The sequence below is a fragment of the Aedes aegypti genome, chromosome 3 (assembly GCF_002204515.2).
Source record: "Aedes aegypti strain LVP_AGWG chromosome 3, AaegL5.0 Primary Assembly, whole genome shotgun sequence".
In the NCBI taxonomy this organism is placed as follows: domain Eukaryota; kingdom Metazoa; phylum Arthropoda; class Insecta; order Diptera; family Culicidae; genus Aedes; species Aedes aegypti.
In genome coordinates this window covers 292390987-292415989 of record NC_035109.1, presented here as the reverse complement: position 1 = coordinate 292415989, position 25003 = coordinate 292390987, and the positions used below count along the sequence as shown (strand labels likewise).

Below are 25003 nucleotides of genomic sequence, written 5' to 3'. Positions count from 1 at the left end.
CCGCCAAAGGACGAAGCCTGCGTGTCATCTGTAGCCGATTGCAAAAAAGTTTGGATATTTTTTCTTCATACTTGCAAAAAATGGAAGATTTCTCCTAATGCTTCCAAAACTCAACTAATAATATTCCCACATAAACCAAAAGCTCTTTATTTGAAACTTTCAAGTAGACATGTTGTCACGATGAGAGGAGTCCCAATAAATTGGTCAGATGAATTTAAGTATCTAGGGCTCATGCTAGATAAGAATTTAACATTCAAAAATCACATTGAGGGCATTCAAGCCGAATGTAATAAATATGTAAAATGTCTCTATCACCTTATTAATAGAAAATCAAAACTTTGTCTTATGAACAAGCTTTTGATTTTCAAACAAATTTTCAGGCCAGCCATGTTGTATGCTGTACCAATATGGACTAGCTGTTGTAATACCAGGAAGAAAGCTCTGCAGAGAATTCAAAATAAAATGTTGATAATGATTCTGAGGCTTCCTCCCTGGTATAGTACTAATGAGTTACATAGAATATCCAATGTCGAAACATTGGAACAAATGTCAAATAAAATCATTAATAATTTCAGGCAAAAATCGTTGCAATCTATTATTATTATTTATCTTTATTTGAGTGGCTTTTCGCCCTTGGCTAGTTCGCCACTTAATCTTCTATTGCCACGATTAATGCGTTATATGTTTAGGTTAAGTTAGGTTAAGTAAATTGAAAACGTTATTTTTTTCTCTTATAAGCAGGTGAAATCAACTCACCTGTAAAAAATATGAACTGCTACGGCAAATGAAATGTAATATGTTGTTGACAAAATGTTAATAAAATTTCAAATTTGTTTTACCAGATTAGGATGATAGTGTTGTCTTATAACACAGAACAACTAGATATAAGAAATGAATGTAATGTTTGGGATGATACTAATAAAGAAATTTAAAAAAAAGTTCAGAAACAAATAAATTAATTGAATGAAACATTGCTATCCTGTACCGTGTACTCTTGTTTTAAAATATGTGATACATCACAAATTCAAGATAAAACCGTCAACAAGCATCCGATAAATCCAAAATATGGCTTATATATTTTGAGCTTTCCTTTAGCCTAGTACATTTATTACTCTCTGTCTCTTTCGACATTCTACCTTTGCATTTTCACTACTTTATTTCTCATTCCCGATCAGTTTTGCATCTTGGAAGGGATTTACTGCACTCCTCTTTTCCACCCCAGTTGTCACGTTTTATCATTTCGCATTATTGTATTCCGTACTTTGTTTTTGATCTGACGGCTGTGTGGCGGCTTGTTTTTAACTACATTTGTGTTTTTTTTTTGTTCAAAAATATAACCTAACGTAAACAAGTTCTATTGCGCTGCTCGAAACATTGACCTTGACTATTTGTAATTATCTGCTTTATTGTAACTTCCATGCGACTGTAATCCTGCTGTGATGTATAAATATTTGTGTATTTTTCTATGCTTCTTTCGGAGCATGATGGACATCTTTGAGAACTTCAAATTATTCCTCTGTTTTTGTAAATCAAACAACCATTCCGTTTCGGTATTTGTGTTTGTTTCGCAAAAAAAACCCTAAACCGCTTCTGGCTACAACATGAATCTACTGCGGAAAACAATCGCCTACAACTTTTGATGCTACTTTTGATAAAAACTTGAATCACATTCGACATTTCCACCTTTCTTTGTATTTGTTTTACTGTGTAGCTTGATTTTTAGATTATTCCTTTAAGAGAATCAAAAAGTTTTACTTCAGACTACTCTGAAATAAGTACAATTTATTGAACCTTATCTTTAGATAGCAATGAATTTGATTCAGTTATTGATTTGGTATTTATATGGCTTCATATTTATATCGTTACACATTTGTCTTGGTTTAAAATCGTTCCTTTCTTTAACCTTTGTCGGCGACATTTAGCAGCGCCCTTTTTCATTGTTTCTCGTTACTGATTCTGTTTCGTACGAAATGCCCGTCCCTAGAACGTTACTGGATATTCATTCCGGTCATTGTTTCTTTTAACCTTTTTGATTCTTTATCTCCGTATAAAAATCTCTTGATTACTTACCTTTTCTTACCTTACCTGTACAGTTCTTACTAGAGACTTCATTCGGATTGCGTTGAACCCGTTCAAATCCGTCATTTCTCCCTTTGTCCACCATTGATCTGCTCTAGTAACAAGTGCGTTCGTGTTTCTGTGGCTGCTGGTGGTGACTATTGTGGTAGTAGTAGTGGTAATTTTGTTGCTGCTGTTGCAGTGGTAACTGTTGATGATGCGAGTGCTATTTGGCCGGATGTCAACGTTTCTCGTAGCTCAGATCCCGCTTCTCGAAGTCCGAATCGGGCAGGTTGGTCATGTGGGTCCGATCGCTGCGGGCCGTGTTGCGATCGTTCGATCCCAGCTTGGTGGACACCTCGGACGGTGGACCGGAATCTGTGGTGACGTGCTTCTGGAGGGCGGATACGAAGTTCTGAAAATAAAAATTAAAGCAGTTGCAGTAATTTGAATTTAAATTCATCAAATACCCAGACCCGGATACAAAATACAATACAAAAACAATATAACGAATTGTAACAGTACCATTGAGGAAATTTGTTGGTGTTTAATATGTTTCAAAACCACTTATATTTAATATTTTTACAACGGTGAACTTGATAATTTAATCAATTTTGAAGTATTTATAGTAATATATTGATCAAAATTTTAACGAAGTAAAACATTCTACGAATATTTCAAAAACATATCAGGGATCGATTATAAAAATATATTAGTCTCAAAAGTTTGGGAAACACTACTATAGCCTAGCTAATCTAACACTATTCATCGATAGGGACGAATGACCTTCGGGTTAAAGTCCCTCTCAAACAACAACAACAACTATTCATCGAGTCTCACCTGAGATATAATGTCTCCTCGGGCGGTGCGCACCTGGTACAAGTATCGGTACTTGCGCTGGCGTGCCTCTTCCCGTGTCTCTCGCGATCGTGACCCGGTTCGGCCTTTATAGTGGCGACGCCTCCGATGCATCATCTGTCGTCGGTGGTCTATTTTCCAGGCAGTGACAAAGCTCTGAACCAGCACCCCTAGTACCGCGGCAATAGGCCAACAGCTGAGGATCACCCCACCCCAGCAGGGAGGTGGCGTCGGTTCCGGCTTGATGTTGACGATCTGAAAACAGTTATAGTCCAAATTATCCCAATCGAAGTTGAAAGTTTTTCGCTTACCCAATCCAGCGTGTTCAGTCCATGCATGAAGAAGTCGATTGAGCACAGGATCATGGCCGATCCCAGTATACTGGAAGCAATGATTGACATGAACTTTGGGCAGAATAGTGCGATTATGGCACAGATGATGGCCCCTCCCACGACGGACACGAAGAGCTCATTTTCCTAGAAATTTGATTACTTGAGAAACTTTCGCCAAATGAAAAATTTAACATTGATACGCACTCCAAAGATGTAATGAGGTAGTGTGGCAATGCAGGACGCAATAATAGCTCCCGCTACCAGGGCTCCGGCCGAGGCTCCAATTAGGATGGACGAAATCGGATGTGTTGAACCGAGGATAGCACCAAATAGGCCAGCCACTACAGCGAGTGCTGAAAAAACAAATACGAAAAAATTGTGTTTAACTTGAAAATATAACGGAGTCGCACATCGAACTTTAAAAAGCACTAGAAAACTTACGTCTTTTTCTCTAGATATGTGCTTTTAAAAAATCGATATGTTGCTTTCTTTCTAACATTTATTTAATTGAACTAAGTTCAAGTTTCTTACCTGGCGCTGCTAAATTGCCGAACCCTGTAATATTTTTGCTCTGCAGTAGTACAATGCAGCCTGCTCCAGCTGCCAGCCCCGTCAGGAAGCCTATTGCTCTTAAACAACGATACCCTAGAGAAAATCAAATGAATGCGTTATCATTGCAATTTATTGCAAACACAATAACATTTGCTGAATTTTGTTTACTAAATTTTTATTTTAAATCGTCAGAATTTTCGAAAGTTCCACTAAAAATATGTCTCATTTGCTCAGCGTTGGGTCGACTAAAATTTCAATCCGGTACGGCATTAGAACCGTAATTTCATAATCTTTGAAGAACACTTACTATTTGGAAGAACCACTACTGGGGCGGACTAACTTCCCACATTTGTATCGCGACTTTAATTTGCACAACTAAGAGATAGTAGAAAAGGAATTATCCGTTAAATAATACTCTAACACTAAAATTAAAATTCGTTACCCTGGTTAGGTTTATTTGATTTTACATGGGGAATTCAAAGGATTAAGGTGACACAGTTTGGAATCAACTCTTAAGATTGCACTGAAACTTCAAAGGCACAAATCTCTCGAAGAAAGCATCCAACAACAGTGAACTTTTTATTTTGGCTTTGTGCACTAGCAGAAAGCTTAAAATAAAAAGATCAGGTACGTTTGCCAACTATTTCTCCAGTTTTGTGTGCTTGAGTGCTTCGTGAGGCCCAAGCAGGACAGTTCGGTTTTGCGTCGTCCAATCGAATTTGCTCACAATTTCGCGCGTTTTCGTCGCCGGAGAATTTTTTTTCCCTGTTTTGGAGCGTCTTGCTGGGTAGTGCTTCGTGAAGCCCAAGCAGGACAGTTCGGTTTTGCGCCGTCCGATATATTTTGCTCACGATTTCGCGCGTTTTCGTCGCCGGTGATTTTTTTATATATATATTTTTATTTTTTTTTTTTTTTTCCTTGTTTGGAGCGTTTTGCTGGGTAGTGCTTCGTGAGGCCCAAGCAGGATATTTCGGTTTTGCGTCGTCCGATATATTTTGCTCACGATTTCGCGCGTTTTCGTCGCCGGAGAATTTTTTTTTTTTCCCTGTTTTGGAGCGTCTTGCTGGGTAGTGCTTCGTGAAGCCCAAGCAGGACAGTTCGGTTTTGCGTCGTCCGATATATTTTGCTCACGATTTCGCGCGTTTTCGTCGCCGGAGAATTTTTTTTCCCTGTTTTGGAGCGTCTTGCTGGGTAGGTATTTGGGAAGGCCCAAGCAAGACGGTTTGTTTTCGGGACGCCAAGAAGTTTTGCTGTCAGTGTCAGTTTTGTGTTCAGTCGAGGATGGATTACCAACTGGTGAGTTCGTTTCATGCTTGTGATAACACATTTTTTCTTGAAAGCGTAACTTTTATGTAATATTAAAACAAACTTTGTATGGTTCGTCACTATAAGTGTCGGCATTATGCTATTTTCTTATACAATTTCAATAAACATATATTTTTCTCTTTTTGACATTATTGAAAATTATCTTTTGAATTGTTCGACATTGTGAATGTTGACGTATTTTTTTAAAACTTCTACCATATCGAGACAAAATGCACAGTAATACTCATATGTCATTTTCAAACAAATTATGTATGGTTCGTCACTACAAGTCTCGGCTTTATTCCTGTTTCATATAATTTAAAATATATACATGTTATTTTCAGTTTTCGTCATTAATAAAAAAGTCTTTTGAATTGTTCGACATTATAGATGTTGACGTATTTTTTAAAGTTTCTCAAAACCAAAAACTTCTCGAGACAAAAATACAAAACTAGCTTTAAATATAAGTCGTATATTTCCCCCTTGTCCATGGATCGCATCACCGACCAGAGGTGACTCCCAGATCTTTTCCTCCCTCACTAATAAACGCCCTTCCCGTGGTGATTGTGGAGATGCAGAGGTATTCTCGGTCTCTAGAAGCAACAATCATTACACCCTAACATTCCTTCCCCATCCCAACTGACTGTAAGGACTTGGCCGGCGCCGTTATTGATCAATAATATTAGATCTGCTAAAATTGCACTTCGAGAGTAAGCGGAAACTCCCATCCCTTATTCATTTCGATCGTAGTGCAATTCTTACCAGTTCCGATCAATCACGGAGTAGCAACCATTGACATGTACAGTCAGTCTATGCTATGCTATGCTATTTCTCCAGTTTTGTGCCTTTAAAAACGTGAGTAGGGGGAGAAGTCGGCCATTGTGCCGGCCATCTTTGGATTCCGAGATGTTTCACCTTAAGGAAAGTATATACACGCAAACAAATTTTGTTGTATAATCTACCGAATCCATGGTAGAATTAAGAACTGCACCAACGATTTTCAACCGACTACAAAAATCTGTTAAGTTTACTATAATCTGGTAAAAATCACTGAGCAGTGTAGTAAATGTGACTAAGTTTATAGTAGCCTCGACTACAAAGCATTGTATTTCAATCCGTGACACCCACCGTACACTCAGGCAAATTTATTAACGAATTTCATAAATTTTCCCTTATAGCATTGAAAAATCTATAAAAAACCTATTTCAGAAGGCTAATATGGATTTCATACCGTTGAAATGATAGCCATAATTGGAAAAATTATTAAATATATTAAACTTTTACAAATTTCATTGCACGCCTTATGATTTCCATTGCCGTCATGAATCATTTTCTTAGTGATACCATATTTCATAAGGCTATTATGGATTTCATATTAGTTCGATGAAAACCGTAAGTGCGAAGTATGTTTCACAACATTACCATATATCAATTTCATTAGGCCGCCTTACGATTCACATAGCTGTCACTAATGTGAAAAACTCATAAGGTTGTTATTATGAAAAGTTGTAGCACGAAATCACCGCCATCGTTGAGATCCAACATATTGCGCCAAATTTTTCAGAAGTCCAGAAAGGAAGTTCGGCAATGTACAATCACGGGGATCCAAATAATTGGAAAAAGATGTAGATGTAGATTTTAATAAACGAAGAGTAATGGTCGAGTTGACGTCATCAAAATATTGTAGTACGAGTAATGCCATTGCCAATTTGTTCAATATCTTTTTGGCATTAGGCTTGACCAACGTAAAATAGGAGCTCGATGTGCAATACTACTTTGCTGCGTTTTATTGTGATGCTCGCAACACGATAAAATAGTTGGAAATTCAATTTCCACACGTTTGCTCAACATCAAAATAAATTTCACCTAATAATGAGTAGGTGAAAGCGTTGACATTTCTGTAAATACTCTGAATGAAATGTATTGTCAACTGAATATAAAAACTAATAATGAAATAATAATTTGTGTCATAAAAAGCAATGTAGTTTATATTGCTGATATAAGAAATTCATCATTTTTATTTCAATGTTCATAATGCTGTTTTATGAAATCAGCAGGACACCACACTGGCGTGATTCAGATTAATTCATAAGGTGAATCAATGAAATACTTACCGATTTCTTGTGGCAAATAAACATAAGGGGAAATGATGAATATTCATAGTGTTTTTGCCTGAGCTGGATCAGCATGCTGTAACGGTACTTTTGTACCTCATCACCCACTTCATGCAACTACGTCAGTGGTCTAACAACACTTAGCGCGCTCGGCAAAGTTCCATCATGCCGCATAAAGTGTTGCCACAAATGATGCTTAGTTTGTAAACACCAGTTCCCTGGCTGGTGGGGCATGAGAGTATAAGCTTCTACCATCAATGTAGTTGGACATAACCCAAGCAGTGACATAAGTGTTCCTCATATTGGAAGATTAGATATCCCACACTCAGGCAAATTAATTAACGAATTCCATAATTTTTGCCTTATGAAGCATTGAAAAATCCATAAAAGCCGATTTCAGAAGGCTAATATAAATTCCATACCTTTGGAATGATAATTATAATTAAAAATATAGGTGAACATAATAAATGTTTGCAAATTTCATTGCGCGCCTTATGATTTCCATTGCTTTCATTAGTCATTCCATTAATGAAACCATACATCATAAGGCTATTATGAATTTCATATTAGCTCAATGAAAACCATAATTGCGAAGTTAGTTATACTTAATTACCGTATATCAATTTCTTTAAGACGCCTTACGATTTACATAGCTGTCTCTAATGTGAAAAACTCATAAGGGCCCATTCACAAATTTCATAACGCTTAAGGGGGTGTCCTTGAGATGTTACAGCTCATACAAAATTTGAAAAATATCCATACAAAACGCGTTACGAGGGGGTGGGTGGGTATCAAAAATGACCATTTTTGTCGTTATGAAATATATGAATGAACCCTAAAGTTGTTATTATGAAAATTGCAGCTCGAAATGACCGCCATCGTTGAGATCCAACATACTGCGTCAACTTTTTCAGAGGTCCAGAAAGGAAATTCAGCAATGTACAACCGCGGGGATCCAAAACATTTCAAATCGAAAATGGAAATTGAGTTTGTAATAAACGGAGAATAACGGTCGAGTTTACGTCAACAAAATATTGTAGTCCGAATAATTACATTCCCAATTTGTTCAATATCTGTTTTGCATTAGAAAATGGTAACCAACGTGAGAAAATCGAATTTTCATTCCTCGCCACGTCTTAGCTTGATATGCAATAATACTTTGCTGCGTATTATTGTGATGCTCGCAATACGGCAAAATAGTTGGAAATTCGATTTCCACAGGTTAGCTAATCATTTGTCTACAGTTAAGTAGTAGAACGCATTGAACTTTCTGTAAATACTCTGAATGGAATGTATTGTCAACTGAATATGAAAACGAATGATTAAATAATAATATGTGAGATAGAAAGTAATGTATTTTATACTGCTTATAGAAACAATTCTTAAATGGTTGTTTCAATTTTCATAATGCTGTTTTATGAAATAAGCAAGACACCATATTAGCATGATTCAGATCAATTCATAAGGTGAATCAATGAAATACTTACCGATTTCTTGTGGCAAATAAACATAAGGGGAAATAATGAATATTCATAGTATTTTTGCCTGAGTGATGGATTCAGTAGTTTCTACAATAAAATTTATTTCAGTGTAAGAAGATTAACTTCACCTGAAGGTGACATTCATTGTGGCGAACTTCGGGCACGTCAATCCTGTTGATATTCGTCATTCTGCAGAAAGGTGCTGACGGGCAAAGGATAAAAGGAATGGATTTGCTATGATACCAAGGGGAATTTTGGCAGTAGGATAGGACTTGAATTTGAATTTATAATTTATGCATGAATATATTTTGTTATTTAATTACTTTATAATTTTAAGAACTTGGTATCGAAGGAAAAGAAACTCAGGGATTTTATATACTTCTTCACAATTTTATTTTACCGAATCTTAAAGTTTACGAATATTTACAAAATCATAAAAATATAAACAAAGTATAAATATTTACAAAAATAAAAAAAAGAAAATATACAAAAAAGAAACAAATACAAGATAAACTCGAACACAAAAAGTGGTACCCACTTTAATATTTGTATGCTGATATTCTTCTTTTTGGCATTAACGTCCTCACTGGGACAGAGCCTGCTTCTCAGCTTAGTGTTCTTATGAGCACTTCCACAGTTATTAACTGAGAGCTTTCTTTGCCAAAGTTGCCATTTTCGCATTCGTATATCGTGTGGCAGATACGATGATACTCTATGCCCAGGGAAGTCAAGGAAATTTCCATTACGAAAAGATCCTGGACCGACCGGGAATCGAACCCAGACACCTTCAGCATGGCTTTGCTTTGTAGCCGCGGACTCTAACCACTCGACTAAGGAAGGCCCCTTGTATGCTGATATAAGGACATCGAAATGTCCAAAAGAGTTATACCAACAATGAGCCTATTCATGCTATAAAACGTTTGACTTTTACTGTGCGCCCTGTTTTCAAGTTGCCCGTAAGAGAGAACGAGACAACACCAACACACGGCGCACAGTAAAAGTCAAAAGAACAAAAGAATTTATTGCACGTACAGAGGCTCATAATGGACATTGTATCCAGCTTTTTACGCTAGCTATAAAACATCAGGGGGTAATTCGATTTTGACATTTCTTGCGTTCTGATTTTATAGTTTGGTCAAAGAAGGCTATTCTTTGAGATTGTTAATTCGACTGTTAATATTTGTCACACTGTTTCCACGACATTTGTTTTGCATCTGAGTTTCCTTCGAATTCAAGTTTTTGGATTTTCATTATATACTTATTTATTAATTATTATTATTTTACGAATTTAGGCATCACGTAAAAGATCCCGAAGAACAAAGAAAGATTAAATATGACAGAAGCAAAGACATAGTGTTCTACCAACAGCAAATTTTATTAAGCAACATTACGTTCCATCGCTATGTCTAACCGCACAACCATCTCGAATGTTTTGCGTCCACGGACTTGGAAAATCGCATAGAATCTAAATTAATATTATGATAAAAAAAATTGCTAGTAAAATTGAAAAAAAAAAATAACTTGAGACAAAATTGTAAATGAATAATTGAGGAGTTCAAAACTGGGCTATCCTAATTTTTCTATATTAGCTGCAGAAAACAAGGATTATCCTGATATGGCATGCCTTTTAAATACCACGCCAAATTAGAGGGTTTTCGGGCATAGGTGTTTTCATTAGCTGAAGTGCACAGAAATGTGGTTGTGCTTGTGTGGCCCAAACATGGTTCACATGCTCATTTACTTAATCTATCGTCAAAAATCACCATATAGTTGGATACCAAGTGAGCAATATAAGGTACCGTCAAACGGAGTAACTTGCAACAGGGGTGAAACTTGCAACACTCCGACATGTAACCGAATTATCGTTTCGTTCAGCATTGTGTTAAATAATTATAAATTATTCCGCCATTTATTGATCTTAGGTACATAATAGAACATTTTGGCGAGGGTTTGAGTATTGTTTCATTTTTGGTTGATTTTCTGGAGGTGAAAATCACATTACACGTAAAATTGTATGAAATTTATGCTGAAAACGTTCCCCATACCACACAAACGGTACAAATATGTCATTCAAGGCATTTGCCCTCAGTTACAGTACTTAATAGTGTACAAATTGACAATATAAAAGTTTTGATAATTTGATGCTTAAGCACTATAAACATTCAAAAACGTTTTCAACTACCCTTGTGGGGTAACTTGCAACAGAAATTTTGATCTCAATTGTTTGATATTTCTTGCCGTTTGTTATCGAAAACACATGAAAAGGCAAAATTTAAACATATATTTGTTCAGTGACATTAAAATGATTGTACCTCAACCAATTTAATGCATGTTTGGTAATAAATATTGAAATATTTACATAAATTCATTATTACTAGATTTAGTTTTATTTTCTTCATGATAATAATGAATAATTATAAATATCTGCATAAAAATTAACATGCAGATCTTCCATTGGGAACTTTCTGCATGAAAATTATGTCAAAACACCATCATTGACAATTTAATGGCATAATATCAAAATGTCGCTTTGGTTTAAATATGTAAAACAATAAGTTATGTAAAATAAAACCTAAAACACCATTGTATTTGTGAAAAATTGAATTAAAACATTCAATTGGCTTTCCAATAACTCTCAATACTCATGATATACACCTATGCAATGCCAATGGAATGGAATTTTGATCGAATTAGTTTAATACTCATAATTCAATCAATAATTATTTTTCTAAGGATTGAGTAGCCTGTTTCTGATTATTGTCATGCTTTTACTGCAGAAAATTATTAAATGGGTCATATTTACACGATATAGGATAAGTTTTTAATAGTGTACTTTAGGTACCACTGTGTGTTGCATGTTACCCCACATCAGGGGTAGCATTAAAAATGTAGATTTTTCGTCTCTCCTGATCCCAGAAATCCAAATACAGTCACCCCACGCAGTTGAATCACCCACAATTTATGAATCAGCTGACTTCAAAAGACAAAATTATTATCAAACTCGTCACAAAACATCACAGAATTATTTTTACTGATAAGAAACTATGTGTAAAATAATTCTATGATGTTTTGTGACAAGTTTGATAATAATTTTGTCTTTTGAAATTAGCTGATTCATAAATTGTGGGTGATTCAACTGCGTGGGGTGACTGTACTGATAAAATTAAAACCGCGTGGTATTCTTTACGTGGCGATTAGGGTAACAGATGGTTTTTGTCTCATCTTAATCCTCAATTTTTTTATCCATATAACTTTGAAGTTGAAAATTGTTGCAAGTTACCCCGTTTGACGGTACCGTGGGGCAAGTGGGTAATGGATTTCGCATAGGTAAGATTCTTCAAATTCTAGAGACTTTCAATTAAAACAAATGAGGTCGTGTATATTTTTTAGCTTGACTCCCACTAAATATAAGCAGTATGCTGAAATTGATTTTTATGTAAAATTGAAAAAAAAAGTACAGAAAAAGTTTTTGAAAAACGTCTCTTTACTTTCCACTTTCACCACAAGTGGGACAGGTGAAAAGTTTACCGTTTTGAGCAATAAATTCAAAAACTAACAGTAAAATTCACGATTCCTATTAGGTACCTTTAACATTTGTTAAGACGTCCCAATGAACAATAACATAAATAACATGTAAACAAAGAACATTTTATTCTGGTTACTTGAAGTTTCTTCTGTTCAGTTATGTTTGTTGAAATGATTCGACAACATTATAACTGCAACATTTCCAATGGTAGTTCTTACATCATGGGACAGCAATTTTCACCGCTCGTTATTTGTTTTTATGAAAATCGGATTTGACGTCGGATAACTCTTCGGGAGAAATTAAACGGTATCCTCCAATAAAGTATTTCGAAACTTTCTTATGTGGTTAGACATATACTCCATTTTTTATGTTTTGAACTAGCTGTACATAGACATTCCACGACATTTTCGTGCGTTCTCTTATATTGGAACTTTTCAATCAACGTCTTCCTTTTAATCGGCTGTCCGAAGTACACATATCAATATCGTCATATTTAACAACATTTTACATTTTTTTTAGAGAAATGCCATGATTTAACGCTTTGAGTATAGTGTTTCTTGAATTATCAGCACGTTCTGTTATTCTATGATAATTGCGCACCTTTTATATTTATAGCTACCTAAAGTGAAATCACAAATTCAATCTCTAACGAGAAATTTTTCACTTGCCCCACGTGATTAGAAAATAACGGTGTTTCAATTTAGTTATTTTTAGGTCTATGTCGAATTAACTCTAAAACTTTTTTATTTGCAGTTTAAAACTGTCAGAGGGGACAACTTAGAAGTGATACAGAAAATTATTTTCCGCAACTTTTTTCCACTGAAAATATTGAAACAACTTGTTACGGAGTTATATTTAACAGGTTAACAATCTTTTGCTCTATTATGCAATAATGGTGTAAAAATCACAGGAATCTCTTACCTATAGTAATGTTTTGAATGGCCTCGAAGATTTACGCATGAGTTTAAAACGTTAATTCACATATTTAGTAAAATATGCAAATTATTTTCACTTACCCCTTTTCCCCACTTGCCCCGCGGCACCTCAATATAAATTTTTATATTATAATTAAATATTTAATTAAATTACAATATAAATTTTGAAATTTATATTGAAAATAGCATCTTAAGAGACTGCGTTGAATTGCCTTCATAAACCTGTTACTCAGAGTACGCCACCTCCTGCTTTTCAATTAGTTTAAGAATATGTTTAATATGAAATTAATATGATTATTTTTAATTCGTCTCCAATACCGATGTTTTTATTCCGTTGATGTCCACATATTGTCATTCTGAAAGAGCAAATGATTAGGATAAAATAGGAATTAAGCGAAATAAGTTTTCAATTGTCGTTTTCAAAGCTCGAAAGTAAAAAAAATTAGTTTCCAATGTTAACATAACTGTTTTTTTTCCTCAACAAGGTTACTTTGATTGAGATATAAAAATTATAGTGTTAGCAATTGCTTAAGAAGTGTCAGGAAGGGGTGATTTAAAATGTATGGTATGCTAGCGTAAAAGTTGGATTGAAATGAACTAAAGATAACACATATCCAGAGTGGCAACCAAGGGTAGGGAAATAACTATTTTTGCTCTTTAATGAATGTTCGAATCCTCTGAGCAGAATCTCAAATAGAGAAACTTTAAAGTAGATGGAGTACCGTGTACCTTTTAATTCCGCTCCTAAATGCTTATCTTTGACAGATACGCGTATTTCGACTACCACTTACAGTCTTCTTCAGTGTCATTTTTGATTTAACTTTAGAATACACCACTTATATCCGAGATAATTGTGTCAATGTATAAGGTATCTATGTTGTGTCTAGCACGCTTCTTTTTGGGATTAAAGGATTTTGGAAAAAAGCTTCTGTTTTTTCTGTTTTTCCACGTAATGAAATAGGAAAATTTTTGATAGGAAAAATATTTTAGAAGAGACCACATTCTGTGGTAATGAAACATGAAAATTGGAAAGGATGACAGAAAACATTTACATTTTATGATAAAATTAAATGTGTTTTGTGTTCAGACATTGCTTCCCAACGTTGCAAAACGTCCCCCGAACTTAATGTCTGCTATCGTTGCAGCAATTGGTCTACTGCGCGAATCATAGGCGGCGTCCATTTATTACGTAACGCTAAAATTTAAATTTGACCCCTACCCCTACCCTCCTCCATAACGCTTTTTGTATGGAACATTTTAAATTTGTGTATGAGCCGTAATGCTTGAGTTTACTCCCCCCCTCCACCCCCTCCCCTTAGAGTGTTTTTCTTTACCATTGGCAATGACAGTTCGATGTCTTCTATACTAGATATACCACTTGCCAGCAGCTAGAAGTGGGTACCGTAATCCGGGGTATCATTGATCAGCGGGGTAACATTGATCGGAATGACTCATCTCGCAGGTATTGAAAATGCTCAGCTCATGAGCAAAAATCAGTCTATTTTAGGCACACTTGATGATCAGCTAAGGGGTAGGCCATGATTTGCCAAGCTCGTTGAGCGTTGATGATCATTGATCAAACCCTTTGTGATCTGCGCCGATCAGCAACAGAAATCAACTGATCACGGCAGTTATTTTTTGACCGAATCGGAGTGTATTGAGGAATAGTGTTTTTCTCGAATAACAGTGGTCTAAAAGTGTACAGGCAGATAAAATGTTTTCGATTCAGAGTGTGATATTTTTGAGGGCTAATTATATCAGTTTATTGTCCTGAATGCGGCGGACAAATTTGGTTTTGTTCGGCAAAACAATTTTGTTTCTGGATGGGTTACCAGTGCCTGAAATTCATTTCAGTTTTTATTTCTTGATCTAATGTTGCAATAGAGGACATGTGTTAAATTAGTGAATACTGCAGTCCTTTTGGGTAAAGAAGTACTTGGGCATCTACTTGGCCGAATTATTTGAAATTTTGCAATAGAAAGTACATCTATACGATCCGTTTTGTGGCCCAATAGCTTCCGTAAAACCTTCCTGTTGTGCGCGTAAATTTGCATCGTGCAGTAGGAGATGGAGTGCAATTGCATTGAAGGCACTGACTAATATCGATTGATGACCGCTGCTTATTCTAATAATGGTAGGTGCATTCTGTACTGTACACGAAGTCTGGGAAAAAATATGCTGACCGCAGCACCTGGTTCTGCTGATGGTGGCAGAGGATACGACTGCTCTAGAGTTGAGCTTGTTAATGCCACTTTCGTTTCCTTACTGATATGTTCCACAAGACTTTATTATCAAATAGATGGAAATGGATAGGCCAAATATTGGATGGAAAAGGAAGAAAAAAAAGCCAAACGTTGAAGATTGAAGCTCTTAAAATTGGTTTTTACAGTGACATTTGGTTTGCTTTGCTCACACCGTACACTAGTAGTCGTGAGGCTGATACCAGGTCCGCCACACTCGGGCTCAGATTGTGTACCACTTCTAGTACTGCATTTGGTACCTCGGTAGTACAAAAGGTACCCAAGTTTGACAGATCGCAGACACACTTTTCACAGCATTCTAGATTACCTTATGAGCCATAAAATTTTGGGCAACTGTCCCTTGCAGGTCTTTAATTTGTCTTTGCTGATACGCTTGGTGTTCGATTACTGTTGCTAAGTGAAATTCCAAGCTCATTGTTTATTTCAACAGTGATCTCTCATGACCACTAACTAGTTTCGGAGTGAGTGGCATAGTTCGCTCATATAATATGGTGGCTTTGATTGCTTGAAGTTCAAGCTCATCAAGCTCGCTCACGTCTTCAATGCCTGTCATCTCATAAAAAGTTCGTATCATCTTTTATTGATGGAGCATTTCCGAAATCATAAATGGTGCTTCTCTTTCTTATATTCATGAGCTAATGAAAGTGAAGATTTTTGCGTAAATTGCATTTACCTTATGCGTAAAGTTGTCAACTTTTCGAAACAATGATTTCAATGGGTAAGGATGACACTACCGAAGATTCATGTCTCACATAAGTTCTGCAAACGATACGAGCAAGGAAAAAGCACTTCTTACTAAAAATGGCATCGCCGAAAACGATTCCGTTGTCAAAACTTTCATAAGTATGCTCAATTAAGCAGCACTGACGAATTACTGTAAAGAATATAGAATTTCCTTAGGAAATTGCCTACCTTTAGGCGTATTCCGTGGTTCGAAGTGTTTTAAATTTTAAAATAACTCAAAAAGTAAATCAATTGTAAGCGTTTGGCCTTCATATTCGGCTTCGGGAGCCATGATTTAAGTAAGTAACGATATTTTCGATATTACCAAACGTTGTTTACAAAGGTGATCAATGTTACCCCATATCAGCTAAATCAAAAAATCACCTAAAACATTTTTTTAACCATGCTTAAATTTTTCAAAAACAAAATGCTGTATACAGTAACGAGCTATGGGTGGCAGTACTTGTTTTAAAAATATAAAATTTGCAACATTTGCATTATCAACCGAAATATTTAAGAAATATTCAAAAAAAAAATGATCAATGTTACCCCGGATTACGGTACAAGTTTTTAACTCGCTTTCACTTTCAAGGCTAAGTAGCCCGTAATTCGTATTGACAGCCATGTTGATTATGCGGCTTGCAATTTCATAGTAATAAAACTCAGTCATCATAAGTTATATTGAGTCAGAAAAGTATCACTATTTGCGCTTACATGTAGAAAGTATACTGATACTGATACAATGTCGGTAAACCAAGTGATTTTCATTAATTCGCAATTGTTAGACGAATTAGCCACAATCATCGATGCCCAGTACAAATTTCAATGACGGCCTGCTTCGCCTTAAGTTCCTCATATTTTATGTAGTTAGGTGTACTGAAATATTGTATTGTTTGCAACCTTTCCAACAGTACCGTAATCCGGGGGCAAATTGATCACTATTTTACAACTTTTTGCTGTGTTATCCTTCAGAATTCAAACAATGTCAAATAAATTTAGACAAAACCAGTACTCCATTGATCTTTCTAAGTTTATGAATTTGATTTTTCATGAAATTATATTTAACATATCATAAAAATAGTTTTGATATCAAAAAATTAAAATGACACATTGGGGCAAAACTGATCAACATATTACAAAGCAGATGTTAGAATTTAAAATTTCCCTGTCAACTAAATTTGGGTCTCCTGAATCTGAAAATGATGTCAAAATTCTTATAACTCAAGTATTTGATTAGTTTATTGCAAAATTAAACTTTGAAAATCTGCCTAATACACCTAAATGTGAGCAATTTCCTTTGAAATAAGAACATTATTCGAGATAAAACGGTTTTAGAACAAACAAACTATATTTGCTATGCTGTATGATATCAAAAATAAGTTCAGTAGTTCATAATTAAGCTTACACATAATTTTAAACACTCAAAACTTACCCTAATAAAAATGAAATAGTTCAAAATCATCATTAGACATCTATAAACTAGAAAACATGGAATGTCTGTGGTGCCAACGAAAACTTCAGCATCCTTGAAAGGAAATATTTTTTGGTACCGACCTGATCAAATACACCCGAGTGATCAATTTGCCCCCGGATTACGGCACTTCCCAAGTGATTTTTCTATCTCAAGAAATACCATAATTTGTAGAATATTGGCTTATTTATTTGGCTCTCTTAGGTACAATTTGTAGTAAAATGTTGCTGGAAAACTTCAAAAGTAGGTTTTGTAACTTACACCCATTAATCTCAACTTGCGCTTATGAGAGGTTTAAAGCACTTCAAATATTAGTTCTGATAATTAGAACCTTATCCAAGACATTAGGGTAACACGGGAGACCGTTTTATTTTCCCTGTCATATGGCTCATACTCCAATTATTATCAAAACTTTGCAGAAGCAAATCTCGAGTTTTGGTAAACTGATTAAGCTGAAAATCTAATAACATGTATAGAATTGGGGGAGATCCCCCAGTACCGGATACTTAAGCCACTAAATTCATAATTCGAAAACTATTGATTTTATGGGCTCGTGTTATCCATTTATGATAAATATTATCATTTTTATAGTGTACAAAAATAAATTTGAAAATATAAATATGAATTTTGACATTGCGTTTTGATGATGTATTTTAGTACCAAATTGATCGATCTTGAAAGGTGGCACCCAATACCGGACGCGATCTGGAAATGCCTCGAAATCTGCAAATTTGAACATCATTGAATGTGTACACTACAGGAATAGTTTATAATTACCAATTCGATGCATTTGCAACATTTACAAGATGCCTATCAAAAACCTCTTCCATATATGATGAAAAATAGCACATTTTACGATGTTGTTCTGAATGTTCATTCTTCTTAATTTTATTGCATGTTCGATACCATGATCGACGGAACCCATGAAAAATGAAAGTATTTTGAGACACTGACGCAATAATTACAAAGATTTGTTATATGATACAAATCAAGCTGTCCGAAACTGAGGGACAGGAGGTGCTTAACCTAAATTGTAATTTGTACATATTTAGTTCAATTATGGTACAAAATACATTCATACTATCAAATTAGGATTATGTTCGATCATGCTTGCGTGATCTAAAGTATTTTTTCATATTCAAAATAATTACTAAATAGGCTCAAAATTAAGAAAATACGTCATTTTTTAAAAGATTTTCAAACTTTTCTTCTTTTTTGAAAAGGCATGCATATTTCAAGGATGTGTTATTCTACGCAAACATTAGTCTACATAATAGCTTTCTTTTCTACTAATACACCATCTTGATTGGACCATGATTTCTCAATTTTTCGACTTTGTCCGGTATTGGGTGCTGTCCGGCACAGGGGATCTCCCCCTATAGTGAAACTTTTTCGCATCGAAAAATTGGTACTTGAGATTTGCTTCTTCTAATAAATAGGACTCAACTTACTACAATTACTTCCCCTGTGGCCTTAAGCATAAAATTTATAAGGGTAATTATCAATGAGTACATACTATACCATCCAAATTATTTTCTGTGAAAAAAGGACCCCTCATTTGTAAATCCGGCCCTGATTAAACCAATTGTGTGCGCCCCATTATCTATGTTCAAATAACCCATAGACATTTGAAATCGGATGAAAAATTACAGAGATAATGACAAAACTAATTTCCATGCGTCTCAGGTGGTCTCAAACTTTTGCAGGACTTATACATCATACTGAAAAGTGAACCAAAACTTTTGCACGATGATTTGAATTATTGTTTTAATGATTTCGAATAGTTTCATTTTTTCCGCTGAATATGCTGTTGATGTGCTTTTCAAAGGTTATGAGACTCTATTGTGACTATTACATTTCGGTTCCATTACTCTATATTTCCATGAGTCGCTTCCCTTCAAATATCTACACATTGATTTTTGACTGTATTTAGGAAGGAAATTGCGTACACGTAGGCGAACAACGAGGTACTCTTAATTATGGAGTAATAACGTGTATATAGTAGTTATTACTGAAACATATTTAAGGATAGGTAGCCCGGCAGCAATTATGACTTTGCAGCTTGCCATTTCAAAATGATAGAATATAGTCTTGATAGTTTATATTGACTTGAAAAATTATCACTGTACCCACTGTACACCACTGTAACATGCATAAAGTATGCTGATACTTTTTTAGCTGTGTCAGTGCCAAATCAACTGATTTTCTTTGATTTGAAATCGTGAGATGAATTGGCAACAATCATCAACGACGCGTACAAATTTCAATGACGACCTACTTCGCCTCAAAACCTGGATCCAAACTAAAAATATATCCTAACTTTTTTGTTTATCGTAATGATTGACTTGATGGGGCATGTGGAGGAGTTGACATCATCATTCATAGGCGTAAAAACCATCAACTGTTTTCGTCATTTGAAACTAGAGATTTGAAACTTCAGGTGATTCTGTTGAAACACAGCTTGGTAAATATACTTCCATAACTGCCTATTTGCCTTTTCAATGCTCTGGACAGCAAGTTAATTTGCTCCAAACTGACTTGCGAAAATTGGCTCGCAATGAGTCAATTTTTTTTGTCATTGGTGACTTTAATGCCAAACATCGGTCATGGAATAATTCTCAAAGTAATTCCAACGGCAGAATTTTATTTGATGAGTGCTCTTCAGGATATTTTTCAATTCAATACACTGATAGCCCTACGTGTTTTTCCTCTTCTAGAAATCCTTCTACGATTTTTACCCACTCTAGTCATCTTTGTAGCCAATTAGTTACTCATACTAATTTTGAGTCCCTGTTACATTTCAAATATCCCATGAAGCGATTCTCAATCCTTTCAGCTCCACCTTCAATTATTTTCGAGTTGACTGGAATATATATGAAATATATATTGACTCTAATCTTGATGTTAACATTTCTTTACAAACAAAACTTGATATTGACAATGCCCTTGAAACTTTAACAAATTCCATTGTTGAAGCCAGCAGCATTGCAATTCCAAAATGTGAAGTAAAATTTGAATCCGTGATTATAGACGATGATCTTAAACTCTTGATCCGTCTTAAAAACGTGAGGAGAAGGCAATTTCAACGCACTCGCGATCCTGCTATGAAAATTATATGGCAGGATTTTCAGAAAGAAATCAAGCAACGTTTCTCACAATAAAGAAACAAAAAAAATGAAAATAAAATTTCTCAAATGGACCCTGGCCTGGCTCTAAGCATTTTTGGAAATTATCTCAAATCTTGAAAAAAAAAACCTCATAAGCCAATACCGGCATTGAAAGAGGAAAACAAATTATTACTAATCAATTATGGAAAAGCTCAAAAACTTGCTATGCAGTTTGAAGGCGCGCATAATTTTAATTTAGGACTCACTAATCCAATAGTAAATTAAGTTACTCAGGCTTTCGAAAGCATTCTCAATCAAGAGAACGTTTTCGGAAATTCTTGGGAGACTGATTTGGAAGAAGTGAGAACTATTATTAAAAAAATCAAAAATATGAAAGCTCTTGGCGATGATGGAATTTTCTACATCCTCATCAAGAAACTTCCAGAAAGTAGCTTATCATTCTTAGTTGATATATTCAACAAATGTTTTCAATTAGCATATTCTCCTGACAAATGGAAAAATGCAAAGGTTTTACCAATTTAAAAACCACACAAAATCCTGCAGAAGCTACTAGCTATCGTCCAATTAGCTTGCTTTCCTCCATCAGTAAACTTTTTGAAAAGGTCATTTTGAACAGAATGATGATCCACATCAACGAAAATTCAATTTTTGCCAATGAACAGTTCGAATTCCGTCATGGACATTCGACCATTCATCAACTTTTACGTGTAACACATTTGATTCGTTCCAACAAATCTGAAGGAAATTCTACTGGTCTTGCTCTTCTAGACATAGAAAAAGCATTCAACAGTGTTTGGCTTGAAGGCTTGATCGTAAAATTAAAAAACTTTAATTTTCCAACATACATTATTAGAATAATCCAAAATTATCTGTCAAATCGTATACTTCAGGTTAATTATCACAACTCCAGGTCTGAAAGACTTCCTGTAAGAGCTGGTGTTCCTCAAGGCAGCATTTTGGGACCAATATTATACAATATTTTCACATCTGACTTACCTGAGTTACCTCAGGGATGTCATAAATCCTTGTTTGCGGATGACACAGACCTCTCCGCCAAAATACGAAGCCTGCGTGTCATCTGTAGTCGATTGCAAAAAAGTTTGGATATTTTTCCTTAATACTTGCAAAAATGGAAGATTTCCCCTAATGCTTCCAAAACTCAACTAATAATATTCCCACCCACTAACCAAAAGCTCTTTGTTTGAAACCTTCAAGTAGACATGTTGTCACGATGAGAGGAGTTCCAATAAATTGGTCAGCTGAAGATAAGGTAAGAGAAGGGTTCATGTTGGATGGAAGTAAATTTTCAAAAATCACATAGAGGGTATTTAAGCCAAATGTAACAAATATATAAAATATCTGTATCCACTTATTGACAGAAAATCGAAACTTTGTTTTAAAGCAATTGATCTTCAAACAAATTCTCAGGCCAGCCATGATGTATGCTATACCAATATGGACTAGCTGTTGTAATACCGGGAAGAAAGCTCTGTAGAGGATGCAAAATTTTAAAAATGATTCTGGTTAAACTAGGTTAAGTAAAGTGAAACTTTTTATTTTCTTCGAAAACTGTTCCACATAAGATTTTTGGCATTAAAGTCTCCAAAGACTAAAAAATAGACTAAATATGAGTCAATTTTCGCAAGTCAGTTTGAAGCAGATGAATTTACTGTTCAGTCCAATGAAATGGCAAAAAGGCAGCAATGAGGGTATATTTTTATCAAATTCTGTTTCACCAGAAACACCTACATTTTCAAAAATTTTGATTTACCACTCCAAACAATAAGCTTCCCAATTTAAAAATTTCTCTGTCTGGATAGCAATGAAAACATTTTCATGGAAATTGTATTCAGTTTGAACAAAAAAGCTGGTTTTTAATTTTTAGTACACATTTACAATTTTACAAATGTACAAATTTAGATCACTTTTTAAAGGGGCTGACCTTTTAGATGTATGTAAAACCATCCTGTCGCCTCACAAATCAATTACAGTATGGCGCAGTAAGTACCACATAACGTAGCAGTGAATGCTTCCACTTTTCACTAAACACTTTTTACAATGACAACGATGTGAAACACTCACCCAACAATGTGTACACAATCCCGAACACCGCAATCGTGGTCCAAAGTAACACCGAAACCGTAGAATTGGCGGAAGCCGTCGTCGTACAGAGCGGATTCTCCATCGCATTCTGCAAAACAAAAGAAACCAGAAATTGCATCCTGCATCACCCCTAAGTAACCTTCGCGCGGTCATTACTACTTACCTGTATCAGGAAGGGCCACACAATCGAGTTCGTGTCGAATTTGGCATCGATGGATGCCCCGGTGCTGGCGTTCCGCAGCAGGTAAAGGGAACCTTCCTCGTATTTGTAGAGCATTTTGACGACCTGGATTTTTATCTGGAACTCGACTCGAGACGCAAAAGCACTCGTGCAATTGCGGTGCTTTATCTTCGTACGGGGTACGTCACAAGGATCTTTAGCCGTTCATGATGCCTCGTTGGGCTTTCTCCACCACTCGACAGGTTTCGAGGACCCAATCAACACACTATTGTTCTGCAGAACCACTTCTGAAACGTTATCGCTATTCACTATTCCAGAAGGAAAATTGGAAAAGCTTTTCCACTCGACTCTACGAATATAGTGCAGTATGAGCTTGTTTATCTCCGCAGCATCTCTACATCGTTGTTGTCCTTTGTCCGCGCCTTCCACTATGCAACACGCACATCACAAACCAACACAGCCATATAATCACCTTGCTTTCGGATTTACAGCGTTTGAGCGCGCGATCAGTTTATACAAAACATTCATTCGTCTCTTACATGTGGTAGAAAACGTGACTCCCCCATCCCCATCATATGGAATTTCCCCCTTGTTATTTTGACGCCACTTTCCTCATTTAGAAGAATCGACGACGACGAACGATGGAAGAAAAACAAACCCAACCGCAGCCAACTTCAATGCGGAGTCCTGTGCCTTCCTCAGTAGGCTGTGTTTGACAGAAAAGGAAACGGTATCGATTTTCCGCGCGCGCTCTGCTCACTGCGACTTCCACGCCGCCTTTGACTGTTTTGGCAGATCCAAAGTGAGGGGTTTTCCTTAGCACACTTTTCCTTCCCTTTTGTCCACCGCTCACTAGGATTGCGAAAAGTTATCACTTGCAGTGAAAATTGGCTCCATAGAAATCTTGGTCAAGGATGCTCGTTGTGACCCTAATAGAGCCATCACTTTTCAAACAAATTGATTTAGGCCCCGTTTGGTCCGGTCAGATTTCTTTGTTCGATATCACTCTCAGCTGAGCACTTCCATTTTTCGGATAAATGAACACAATATTTCTTTTGTCACTTCTCGAATTAATGAAGTTTTACTAAACCAAACGTTGCGATGTCGAAATACTTAAACTAAATTGAGGAACTTGTATAAAAACTGACAAATCATATCACATTCAATTTTTTTCCTCTTTTGCTCCAAAACTCTTACATCAGTTTCCATCCATCAGAGTTCCCTTTCACGATTTTTTTTAACTATACTCGAAATATATTCGCTACCACAATATCTACTCCAGGAAGACCTTCAGTTGGCCGAACAATGTGATGCACTTTCTAGCTAAAAGCCCTACCGAATAATCACGAATTTCCTTAATTTCATTTTCGGATTCAATACCCAACATTTGGTGCAAAACAGGGTGGGGAAATCCTGTTTTTCATTCGCTAACCCATGGCCGAACTGCGTGATCGAAGACAACCAACTGACTGACTGACTGACAGGCCCAATATGGGTGGTTGACAAAGTGTGAGATGGAGGGTGGAAATGGGGGAGTTTTCCTTTCCAATGTTGTTTTCACTTTGCGAAACTTTGAGGGCCGTTGATGGTGGTGGTTGATCGATTTTAGTGTCCTTGTCGACTTTCCGAGATGGGAAATCAAATCGTCGGTTTTCAATGAGGTCTGATGGAGACGCATGGTATATTCTATTGCAAGCTTGAATGGCAATAGATTTGATAATCTTTAGGGCTATATGTAGGATGTATTTGTTTGATTTTATTTTATTCATATTAGGGCTTCTGATAAATGTCAAAAAAATGCCAAACATAGCAGAACGCAACGTGAAATTGGAAAAACGAGGAGGACCTGCAAGCACTGGGCGTCTTCGAACGTCGGGTGCTTCCAAGTAACATGGGGCATCATTATATCCTAGATTTATATCATTGCTTATATAAAGTAGTTTAAAAAGACACCGACACGTTAAGGTGAAGATGA

General features: G+C 35.8%; 1 protein-coding gene across 1 annotated transcript; it reads right to left on the bottom strand.

Annotated features, from left to right (window-relative positions):
• Positions 1-1048: 1048 nt before the first annotated feature.
• LOC5563813 (transmembrane protein 198) lies at positions 1049-24505 on the bottom strand. The gene is made up of 7 exons (XM_001648048.2): positions 23011-24505; positions 22827-22935; positions 3780-3893; positions 3453-3601; positions 3228-3392; positions 2899-3171; positions 1049-2473 (listed from the first exon to the last, which is right to left on the bottom strand). The coding sequence occupies exons 1-7, from the start codon at positions 23122-23124 to the stop codon at positions 2300-2302; spliced, it is 1098 nt and encodes a 365-aa protein (XP_001648098.1). The 5' UTR covers positions 23125-24505; the 3' UTR covers positions 1049-2299.
• Between the last annotated feature and the right edge of the window lie 498 nt (positions 24506-25003).

Coding starts and splice junctions, on each gene's coding strand:
- LOC5563813 (XM_001648048.2), bottom strand. CDS start 23,124: ATGCTCTACAAATACGAGGAAGGTTCCCTTTACCTGCTGCGGAACGCC. Junction 22,936..23,010: donor TGTGGCCCTTCCTGATACAG/GTAAGTAGTAAT, acceptor TTTGTTTTGCAG/AATGCGATGGAGAATCCGCT. Junction 3,393..3,452: donor TACCTCATTACATCTTTGGA/GTGCGTATCAAT, acceptor TCAAATTTCTAG/GAAAATGAGCTCTTCGTGTC.